Below are 12,320 nucleotides of genomic sequence, written 5' to 3'. Positions count from 1 at the left end.
TCAGTTGACAGCTACAAAGACGCGAATATGCACTTATCTGAATTTAAATATGAAATTATACATTTTCAACATTTAAACATTTAGTAAAAAAAAAACATTTAAAGATGTGAGTTTTATCCCTAAACTACTAGAAAGATAACAATTGTACATATAAGTAAACATCTTGTGCCTATGGCCAAGATAGTGGTTGTTATTATTTTTTCCCTAAAAATAACAATATTCATTAATTTCACTTATTGATAGAGTATATCTAATGCATCTGCGAGCAAGCTCATAATATCTAAGTTAATAACATACAACAACAAAAAATTATAAATAATATGATGAAATTAAAGTGGCAAAAATATTCATGATTTCAGATCTGCAACATTGACACACAAATTGTTGAATGAAGTGCATATTTTAATATGAACTAAACAAACACTACAACAAGACAAAAAATTAAACAACGCCACACTAAAACCATGAACAACATAATGCCACACTAAGACGACAACAACAACAACACAATGTCGCACTCAGACGACCAAATAAAAAAAAAAACTGATCTATATGAAAATCACTTATTTAGATAGTGGATAATATATTTTTTTAGTTTTTCTAATTTTTTTGTGTACACACAAGTATTTAATAATTTTTTTATATAAATTGTACCTCAATAAATATCATATTTGAATTGTGTGTAGTTCCTTAGGAAATTATTAGTTCACTTGATTTTAAGGGTAACATTAGTATATATCACTCCTTTTAGTTTTTTTTTAATCAGTCACTCCTTTCAGTTTTAAAAATACAAAAATGTTAAATTAACAAAAGTTTATATATCTCATCGAAATTTGGACCAAAAAATGTTTTTTGAACAAGCCAAAATGAGATATATATTAACAAACAAGTCTCCTTAGCACAAGATGTGCCAAGATAGACTATCAAAGTTTATAAATAGTCATAGAAAGAAAATAAACAATCATACAAGGCCCAAATTGGACCAAAAAATGTTAGGTTAACAAAAGTTCGAATGGGGATCCTTTCCGGTGAAAGGAGAGGTCTAGTGAGACCTTGTCCATTTAAATTAAAAAATTTAATATTAAAATTTAAAAAGACAAAGAATGAAGGGTTGATTAGCCCACCGGACTCCCTTCTATGAAATTGTCACGGAAGGTGATCCTTTCCCAAAAGTTCATATTTCTCATTGAAATTTGGACCACAAACGTTAATATTTGTTGACTTAATTTTTCTTACTAAAACATGTTTTAAGTCAATTAATATAGTGACTAGATTCACATATTTTAAATATGGAAAAATGATAAATGATAAATTTTAAATTTTAACTCATACTCATACTCATATAAACCAGAGTCTATATTTTAGTGTAATTTTCTTTTAACAGAGTGTAGTAGTTAAATAGAGCTAAATTCTTTTGTAAAAAAAAATAGAGCTAAATTCAATAAATAATAGTATGTTAGGGGGAAAATAATAAATATTACATTAAAGTATTATGAGACGGGAAGAAATATTTAATAAATATTTAAAAATTTATTTATTTTGAAAACTGTGTTTTCTAATACCATGGCAACTTTGTAATATTTTCCAATCAGTTTTGGAGTACTTTATTGTGACTTGATTCACCTGAAAATAATTTTATAAGAAAAATATTAACTAATATTTTTAAGCATTAGTTAAGAAAATAAGTATAGTAATAAAAATAACTTAGAATTTGTATGGTTAAATTCTTAAAAAGTATAAAAATATTATTTTTAATATAAAAATTACTTTTGAAATAGATTGTCTTCAAGTAGTACAAGCGATCAAGTCAAAGAAGCCAAATAAAATCGAGTTTGGAGGTATTATAGAAATGTGTCGTAGTTTATTAGTCTTGAATGAAAACTGTAAGGTCAGTTATGTTAGGCGACAAATCAATCAAATAGCTCATAATTTAGCTCAAGCATCTCGATTTATTGTCAGTCCCCAAGTTTTTAATTATTGTCCACCTTATATTGAACCAATTATCATGAATGAAATGTACTAAGTTTGCTTGTGTCAAAAAAAATTACTTTTTCTATTTTTTTAACTAATGCCCTAACTAGTTATTAGCATGACCAACTTATAATCCTTCATTCTTTTCTTCTTCCTTTTCTTTTTGGTCTTGAAACTTATAATCCTTCTTCCCCAAGAAATCTGTGAACGATTACCATATTTTATACATGGCAATGTTTGATCGGCTATACGAAAAACTTAGCCAATTTCTACCTCTAAATGATGGAAAAAAGACAAATTCCTTACTGGTCTACGAAGAAAGGATTTATCTTATGGGTCATAAGCTACCTAAAAATAGAAATATAGCATTTAATGATACAAAGAATTTAATGTTTAGATAATTGAATACACCACAAGTTCAATAAATTTTTTCCACATTTATCTTCTTAACATGTGCCCTTAAGGGCACAAGTTAACATTCTCCTTATCTTATTTTTATAGTATCTATCAACTATAACAAATTAACAATATACGTCTTGCCAATAATAATATTAGAAATATATTCTCAATTTTTATTTATTAGGAACATAGGTAAGTCAATTTTTATTTATTAGGATCGTTGATGTTAGACTTTTTAGGTAGAAAATTAGAATTTGAGTCATAGAACTTTATAAATTGGTGTAGAAATCAAAGATTAGGACCTTCAATCCAATGGTCCATCAACCTTGCTCACACACCTCTAAAGTGTGTCTATATTATGGTCCATCTTAACGTTAATTAGTAGAGACGAATAAGACGATTCAATTCAGTAAGAGATTGAACTTTAGAAATTTGAAATATAAATAATACATATATCTCTCATAAAATAATTAATGAGTCAATAATGTAAGCAATAATGGGTTAATTTCTCTAATTATAGATTTCAATTATTCATATTCATCATAAATTGATGTAGCAAGGTTGGTCTCGCCAAATTGAAGACGAAGTGGCGTCTAAACGAAAATAGCGAGATTTGTTATTTTTTTATTATCTAGATTTGTTATTTTATTTTACTATATTTTAGATATATTTGCAAATTTTATTATTTTAGCGAGATTTAATTTTATTATATTTTAGCTAGATTTATCATTTTTATTTAGCTAAGTTTATTACTTTCTTTTACAATCTTTTAGGAGATTTGTTATTTTTGTTTTTCATTACTATTTAAGCTAAACTTTTGTAGCCCTTGAAGATAACCTTTTGATTCAATAAATAGAGAATTTTCTCAAGTTTGATGGATTTCAAATTACTCTTTTTGTTGGATTACAAAAATCTTGTAGATTCCAGAGTTTTATCCGACAAATTTGTTGATTTCAAACCTGTATTTTGTTATAGAATTCCCACTTCCTTACTGCCTCATAAATCAGAGCTCACATGGTGTGGCATATATGTTATAATTTTCCCACCGCAATTTGTATTGATCACCCACTTGCCTAAGTTATCTATTTTTCCCTTTAAATAAAAAGTTATTTATCTTCCTCGCATTCATAACCTCTTTGAATATTAAACAATTTCTTCATCTCTATAAAAACCTACTCTCACACCTTATCTTCTTCAAACCAACAATTTCCAACAAGTTCATCAAATCCTAACCACACTTTCTCTCCTTATTCCCAAAACCAACCATGGGATCGATCACCATAACCTCCTTGATCTTCTTTTCTTTGATCACTTTGTCACTAGCATTGGACATGTCCATGCGTAGGAACAAGGATGTTATGAACATGTACGAGGAATGGTTGGTAAAACATCAAAAAGTGTATAATGGGTTAGGAGAGAAAGACAAAAGGTTTGAGATTTTTAAGGATAATTTAGGATTTATTGATGAACACAATGCTCAAAATAACACATACAAAGTTGGGTTGAACAAATTTGCGGATATGACTAATGAAGAATATCGTGACATGTATTTGGGCACGAGGAATGATGCCAAACGTAGAGTCATGAAAAACAAGATCACCACCAGTCACCGGTATGCTTATAGTTCCGGTGATCGGTTGCCGGTGCATGTTGATTGGAGATCGAAAGGTGCCGTTTCTCATATCAAAGATCAAGGAAGTTGTGGTAAGTTTTTTATTTGATTTTTTGATTTTTTTTGTTATTTCTTTAGTTTTCGAAGGTTACTTTATTGAGTCCAAAAAAACAGTTTACTTATCGGTTACGGACTTTATTTAAATTTCACTTTCAACAAACTTTAAATTTTGCCATTTCTTTAGTTATAGTTTTTTTGCACAATAAACTTTATCTTTGCCCAATAAAGGCCATTTGCATATAAAATAAATTTTGAGTCACTCTAGTGTCTAGTCTTAATTAGATACAATATTTTTTTTTTTACTCTGAGAATCATATACTTTTTTTTTGTCTGGATGGAATAGAATATATACTTAACTTCTTTTTTACTTAAAATAGAAAATATATTCTCATATCAAAATTGAAGATATGTAGCACGAGTCATATTAAGAAGTAATCAATTAAATTAATATTAAACAATAATATATCATGATTTATGACTTTATATCAATATAGATTTATGACCTTTACACCATGTGTTGATTTTATTAGTCAAAAATAAATAAAAAATCATGCGTTGATTTTAATAAAAGAAATTCATAGCCATGAACATGCGATCTTATATATTTTGATCTCTAAATTCATACTACTCTCTCCGGTTCTTTTTCAAGAAACTTTTGTTTTTTAGGTTTATTCAATAATTAATGTATTTAGTTTATATAATAGACCAAATACATTAGTTATTCAATGAACCTAAAAGATTAACTGTTCATTATAAAAAGGATCAGAAAGAGCATAAAAATAGAGTAAACAACAACTTTCATTCTTGAAAGTGTCACTCGTAATCCCTGAATTTAGGGACTTGTTTGATAGCGTCTGACATTTTTAGGAACCAAAATAAACGTTCACTTGATAAAAATAATATGAAAATGTCTTAAAATAAAAATAGAATAAAATGGAATGGAGTCATTTTAGAAGACCAACCCCATTTTATCATGAATCATAAAATACTCATACTTTTATGCCTTAAACTAATGAGTAGATCAGATTTTATTGAACTTCGAATATTAGAGAGTTTATGAGAACGGTTCCTCTCTAGTGGGTTTCTCACCGAAGAGTGTCCAGTCTAGTACTCATCTCACTTTTAATCATGTTTGAGTAATTTAAAGTAGTGATAGATCAATCGCTAAGATTCAACTGCTAAAAATTTACACGGTAGACAATGTATTCCCAAGAATTTAGGATTGATGGATTATTTATTTATTTATTTATTTATTTATTTAATTTACATTATATTTTATGCTGAGGCAGGAAGTTGCTGGGCATTCTCAACAATTGCCACAGTGGAAGCTATAAACAAGATAGTGACAGGGGAGCTTGTGTCCTTATCTGAACAAGAGCTTGTGGACTGTGACAGAGCCTACAATGAAGGGTGCAATGGTGGTCTCATGGACTATGCCTTTGAGTTCATAATTCAAAATGGTGGCATTGACACTGACCAAGACTATCCATACAAGGGATTTGAGGGTAGATGTGATCCAACAAGGGTAAGTAGTTCGAATAAAATAATTTATATCCAACTTAATAACAATTGTTTATATATACTATTTTTTTTAACGGCAAGAATATCTTTTTGTATAATAATTGAAACACGTACAAGAGGTACTCGACCCACTTTAGTAAGAAAAGTATATATAGTATTTCAACCAAACTAAATTCCAAAGTCACATACAACTCATTTGATCTATCTAGCGATATACCAACCTCAAATCTATCTAGTTATACAATTAAATCGATTAACACACCATTTATAAAATAAACACGGTGAGTTAATCTTTTTAGACAAGATAATATTAATATATTAGTATGGCACAATAATTGTCTCTTTAATATACTATGATATCTTGATTGATTGTGTCACATGTTCATGCAAGAATTATTTTTCTAATGATATGGGTACTTGTAATGCTGCAGAAAAATGCAAAGGTAGTGACTATTGATGGATATGAAGATGTTCCATCATATAATGAAAATGCACTAAAGAAAGCTGTGGCTCATCAACCTGTTAGTGTTGCTATTGAGGCCTCTGGCAGGGCATTGCAACTCTATCAATCGGTAAGCTTACTCATACTTATAGTCACACATTTTCAATTTATTAATTGGACTTGAAATGTCATGCAATACTTAGTCGAATTCGGATTTGCTGCGTTAGGCGATTTCCTACATTCACAACATTTAACATATCAGTGATCATTCCATCAAAATTAGACGGATAAGATTCAAGTTCGGCTTTTTGAATTATTAAATAAAAAGAATAATTTTATGGATCAACTAATCTTGATCAAATGATTACCAATATCTTAAATGTGGAAAATCCCAGCTGCAGGGAATCCAAATTCATAATTGGATCCTTCATAGATTTGATTGGAATTGGGACATGAAATGTCACGCATTCAGGATATTGATAACTCTTCAATCAAGATCAGACGGATAAGATTTAAGTTAAGGTTTTAGAATTATAAAAGAAAAATATGTATATTTTAGATCGTCTGGTCTTGATCAAACGATAACCAACGTTTCAAATGCGGAATATCCCGATGACAGAAAATCCAAATTCATAACTACTCCTTCATAGAATGCAACAACAAATATATGATTGTCACATTTACATAATGCTAGTAAATTTGTGACTATATATTATTATTAATTTTCAGGGTGTATTTACTGGTAAATGTGGAACAAACTTGGATCATGGTGTAGTAGTTGTTGGATATGGTTCTGAAAATGGTGTTGATTATTGGTTGGTGAGAAACTCATGGGGCACAAACTGGGGTGAAGATGGTTACTTCAAGTTAGAGCGTAATGTGAAAAGCACTTCTACAGGAAAGTGTGGAATCTCAATTGAAGCCTCATACCCTGTGAAGTATGCTCAAAACTCTGCAGTCACTAATTCAGCTTATGAAAACAATGAAGTGTTAGTTAGCAGTGCTTGAAACACCATCATTATCTCAATTATCAACAACTACTAAATTAATTAATATGATTATTGGGTTAATCTTGTATGTAAATAGATTATTGTTATTTACTTCTTGTTGTGAAAGCTGCATCTTAATATCAAATTGTATTGTGGCTTTCAGTAATGTTATTTGATTTCAATGTTTAATTTGAATTGAATTCAACTTGCTAGTTTTATTTTGGATTTATATTGACTTTTGCCAACCCCTTGCACCCTTGTTCTTTCATTAGGAAAAATTAATACATTGGTTTTTCTAACATGTGCAACGTTGCAAAGGATATCGAATAATTAATGCCATATTTTTGAGTTTTGGGCAGTATGCATGAGGTCTGAGTTCGATTCTATGCTCGATTGTAAATCAAAAAAATAAATCATATTAATGAGTTAATCCTGTTTCTCTCTCTCTCTCTCCTAATTTTTCTCTCCTAATTTAATTAAGGAGTAATTGATGTCTATTCTCTCTCTATATATAATCAACAACAATAAAACCAAAACACAACAAGACATAACAAAACACCATGAACAAGTCCCTTTACTAAATCCATTTAACCGAAACAGAAACAACAAAATACTAGCATCGTAGCCAAACTCCATACATCACTGTCCCGGAAGACTTTATGCTTTTGTGAATGTTTGCTTCTTGTAATATTTCACAGTAAATTCTACATGATTTTCTTCTCAAATCTTATATTGAGTTGCCCTCTCAAACTCCTCCTGAAACTTCTTGAACGCAAATTTTGTGAAAATATTCTTACTTGTTTGAACGAGATAAGCCAGAACCCAATACTGCTTAACTTCATACAAGCCTTTTATCAGTACTTGTTTGCTTCTAGATTGCACTTGGAAACAGAAAGGCAATGCAAATTTGGCACGAACAGTAATTCTTGTGGAATCTGTAAATTGCTACGTACTCTTGGAACTGGAATGCCTGGACTGGACTGAGTTGCAATCCTTGTGCACTTCAGTTGATATCTTGAATAGTCTTAATCTCAGTAGTCACCGGATGAAAGACTTTTTTCTTGCCAGTGTCGTCTACCAAAAATTAAGGATGCATATATAAAGAGTCTCTGTCAAAATATGAATATCTAGTGGAATGCTGCATTCAGAGCTGGGGCGCCATGAAGCAGCAGCATTAATTCTACTACATAAATAAAGGATTTAGAGAAGATGAAATCTGAAAAAAGGGACGGACCTAACCTAACATGGTTGAGTTGAGGCTTTGATCTATCTTGCAAAATATTACAAATGGACGAAAATATTTGAAGAACCAAAACTTTATTGTACTCATCTTCTTGATTATACTTAGAGAGGGAGGCAGCAAAGAGTTTACTTAGAGAGATGCGATGCGATCAACATAATCATTCTTTTTTTATAATGTTTAATTTAATTTATCATAATTTATTTCAATAAATTTATTTATTTTTTAATACCTTATTTCTTAGAGAGAAGCAAGTCAAGTTTGCCAGGTGAATTTCCTGAACAATGGTATACCAATAAACCTACTTTCAAGAGACCAACCATGACTTACTGATGGCCCAAATGATTGTTTTATTAAAATTAAAATTTCAATATATTGTATAAAAAATAGTTTCATGTCAAAGAAAACTAACATGTGGGCTGATTTCTAGAAAAGGGAGTTCCTCAAATGCTGGAAAAAGGAAACAGTTCAAGAGATACATCAGAACAAGGGCATTGCAAATGCTGAATGGGATTCACTTTACTCAAGCTACCTAAAACTCGTTATTCAAATAAAAATTCAAGAATAAGATGCATTTTGCCCACCTATACAAATAAAGAAAATAAAGGTAGAGGAAATGAGATAAAGAACTGATATAAACTCCAATATCTCACCCCCAAAGCTAAATCTTACTAGAGTTTTAAAAACATCCAGGAAGTCCAAAGTCTAAAAAAAATTCAACCGGGAATTGAATGTCTAGTTGTCCACACTAGACAACAAAGTAACCTCTTTCAGTTGCCATCACATCTTCATGTTGCTCCAGCTGCCAAAATTTACTGTAAATGATATCATGCTACATGTGGGGTCTGTGACTTTAATGAAACAAATGAAGTTTCAGTTAACCTGAAAAATCAGTCCTCTGAAAGGCTAGTGCTTTCTGCCCTCTTCCCATCGTAGCGCTAAAAGAAAAATAATCAAAACCAAATACTTATCATCAGAAACAAAGATGTAATCATATAAAAATTCTAGATTTACTGATAGCCACACTATCTATGACAAGAATTTCGCATGAATGAAAATATAATTTACCTGTTTTCCAAAAGAAAATGGTACATATTTGTATTTGATCATGTGGGCTATCTGTCTCCTCATAGTAAGCGTGAATAGGACCACCCAGTAGAAGAGGAGTATTGGCCAGAACACCGGGACATCAAACGCACTAAAGAAAGTCATCACAAATGCAATGCAAAATGCCTTCGTGATTGAGTACCTGTTCAAAGAGGAAAACATTTTCGTATGTAAATCAGAAACTTATTCTGTAACTTGAAAGCACAAAACCCGAATAGAAGAACATCCAAACAGTATACTTTTTATGTTAAAAATGATACTAGCTTCATGTCACATAATTTTCAAATGTCAAAAATGAAGTTATACTGTTTATGTTAAAAATGTCACATCCAAATAGTATACTTTTTATGTTAAAAATGATACTAGCTTGATGAACTGAAAGGTGAATACAATACAACATTGTCAAACTCTAATTTCAAGGTAACAAAGCAAGCAAAAAGGGAGAGACGTTGACAAGCATAAGAAACCAAAAAAGATTCTTCCGCCCATCAAGATCTCTTTCCAGAGCTCATAATTGTCGCATATATAATGTAATTCTAATTTGTATTGTGTGCATTTTGAACAATTCATAATTCGTGTCAAAGAAAACCTAGATTATTAGAAAAGAACCAACAAATGAAATTTATTTGTCAATTCACATCATCTATCCTTTCAGTTCCACACATGACTACAATCTAATCCAATTCAAATAATCCTACAATTTTTGCAGAACATATATCACTGTAAATAACATACAATATCAGTAACTTCAAAAATAACAATTCAATAGAGCATAATATCAAAGAATACCAAAAAAATTTGAAATGCAGGGGTATTAAATTCCAAGGAAGTTGTAAACTTCTTTCTTTGGTTAACTAGTTGTTTGAACCAATGAGAGAGATAAATTGAGGCTGAGCTCAAACATCAGCACGAAAACACTAAACCAGTTAACAGTGAAGCTTAACTGAACAAGCAAAAAGAGACAGCACCCCCATAGATTTGGCTGAACTACCTCGAGAGGCTTGCGCGTCATCTATAGTGCTGCCAAACTGAGTATTTGTATATACAGATACAGACAGGAATACTGTGGTATTATTCATAAAAATAGTTTTTCTATTCTCGACTCTCAAGTGCTTGCATAACATTGACAAACATCGAAGCAGAAGATGCTGGCAATAAACGACATCCTTTAAAATTAGGGTCTGGATTTGCATAGTAGCAACTGTAATTTATCAGATTCACCAATAAGGGAACCATAGGTGAGAGATCACATCACCAAATTAAAGTCACACAATCACTTATATGATTTAGGGCCCGTTTGGATTAGCTTATTTTTGAGCTTATGTGAAACAGCTTATGCAAATAAATAATGTTTTATGTATTATTATAAGTTTTTCAAGATAGTTTATGATAAAACGGGTTATAAAGATACAATTTTTGTTAGTGAAAACTTATAAATTAACATAAAAGTTTATTTATTTGCATAAGCTATTTTCATAAGCTAAAATAAGCCGAATCCAAACGGGCCCTTACCAAATTCAGATTGGTTTTCCATAATCAAATCAACTAACAAATCAATAAACCATTTTATTTAATCAATCTAATATTTCTATCTCACTCAAATTCCATCTTTAGAATAACCAAAACAACAATTCAATTAAACCAATAAATGAAACACACGAATCAACAACGAAACCCTAGAAATCAAAAGAGGAAATCAATTACCAGAATTTGAACTCAGGTAAACGACGAACGAAAGGACGAAACTCTTCAGAACCAGAGGTAGGAAGCGAAGGACCATGTTCAGCATCAAGAATCTCTGGATCAACCTGAGGGGAAAGGAATCCGATCAAAAGATTGAGGATGTAAATGCCGAGACCATAGGAAACAACGTAGAATCCTTCAACCATGTAGACGCGAAGAACGTAAACCATTGCAACCACAAAGCAACCTAACCATCGCTGACCAACGTGCGGTGTTGATTTGTCGAGAATGTGTTGGTACCGTCGTGATAGCTCGAACTTCCACCGTGTAATTGCCGCTGCCGGAGATGTATCTTCCGTGCTCATCGTTGGGACCCACTTGATCGCGCTTTCAATAAACACAATCTCTCTCTCTCTATCTTTTTTTCTTCCTCTATCTTTTTTTTTCTCTCTCTCTCTCTCTCTCCTCTGGTAGCGGGTCGAGTTTAGTCGTGGACCATTTTCTCGTTTTTTTATTTTTATTTTTTTTCCTGTTTTATTATTTGCTTTCAGGAGCCGGTTCAGGTTTTTCAACCGGTTTAACCCAATTCTTTGCCCTTTTTTTAAATACCGTTTTAGTCCCTATTTTTCTTTACTCCTAAAATTAGAACCTGAACTTCGATCCATGCAGGTATATGGGTCTAATTAGCCTAATATTAACAACAACAAAAATTATTGTAAAATTATAAATTAATTTAATAATAAATTTAGAAAAATGTTCATACAACAGAAATTATGGTATATTATGGGTTTAATTAGTAAAATGCTCCCTTAAAGATATTTTTGGTTTCAGATCGATCCCTTAAAAAAAAATCTGAATAGGTCCCTTAAAGAAAAAAAATGTCTGAATAGATCTCTTAAAGACATCTCCGTTAATCAGTTTGTTCCTTAAAAAAAGGTCTGAATAGGACCAAACTGATTAACGGATATGTCTTTAAGGGACCTATTCAGACTTTTTTCTTTAAGGGACCTATTTAGACCTTTTTTTTTTAAGGGACAAATCTGAAACCAAAAATGTCTTAAGGGACCATTTTATTAATTAAGCCTATATTATGAAATACTTCTTTATAGGCTACATTAGAAGTCTTATTCGTATTTTTATCGTCTTCGTTGATAATCAATATTCTTAATCCTTCTCTAGAATGAACTTTTGAATTTGCAACATACAACTGATCATGTGAAAACACTGACGATGGAAGATATATTCCAACATGCTTAATAGATTGTCCTTAACTCTTGTTAATAGTCTTCGCAAAAG

The 12,320-nt window shown here is 30.9% G+C and overlaps 2 protein-coding genes across 2 annotated transcripts; one reads left to right on the top strand and one right to left on the bottom strand.

Annotated features, from left to right (window-relative positions):
- Positions 1-3,439: 3,439 nt before the first annotated feature.
- Positions 3,440-7,223, top strand: LOC123919804 (cysteine proteinase COT44). Its single transcript, XM_045971808.1, has 4 exons — positions 3,440-4,074; positions 5,332-5,567; positions 5,995-6,135; positions 6,735-7,223. Exons 1-4 carry the CDS (start codon positions 3,636-3,638, stop codon positions 7,011-7,013), a joined length of 1,095 nt encoding a protein of 364 aa, XP_045827764.1. The 5' UTR covers positions 3,440-3,635; the 3' UTR covers positions 7,014-7,223.
- A 1,401-nt stretch (positions 7,224-8,624) lies between these two features.
- On the bottom strand, positions 8,625-11,528 carry LOC123919805 (protein RER1A-like). Its single transcript, XM_045971809.1, has 3 exons — positions 11,046-11,528; positions 9,303-9,483; positions 8,625-9,172 (listed from the first exon to the last, which is right to left on the bottom strand). Exons 1-3 carry the CDS (start codon positions 11,387-11,389, stop codon positions 9,125-9,127), a joined length of 573 nt encoding a protein of 190 aa, XP_045827765.1. The 5' UTR covers positions 11,390-11,528; the 3' UTR covers positions 8,625-9,124.
- Between the last annotated feature and the right edge of the window lie 792 nt (positions 11,529-12,320).

The sequence above is a fragment of the Trifolium pratense genome, linkage group LG4 (genome assembly GCF_020283565.1).
Source record: "Trifolium pratense cultivar HEN17-A07 linkage group LG4, ARS_RC_1.1, whole genome shotgun sequence".
Taxonomy (NCBI): Eukaryota; Viridiplantae; Streptophyta; class Magnoliopsida; order Fabales; family Fabaceae; genus Trifolium; species Trifolium pratense.
The sequence above is the reverse complement of the archived record's forward strand: the minus strand, read 5'-3'. Positions and strand labels throughout refer to the sequence as shown.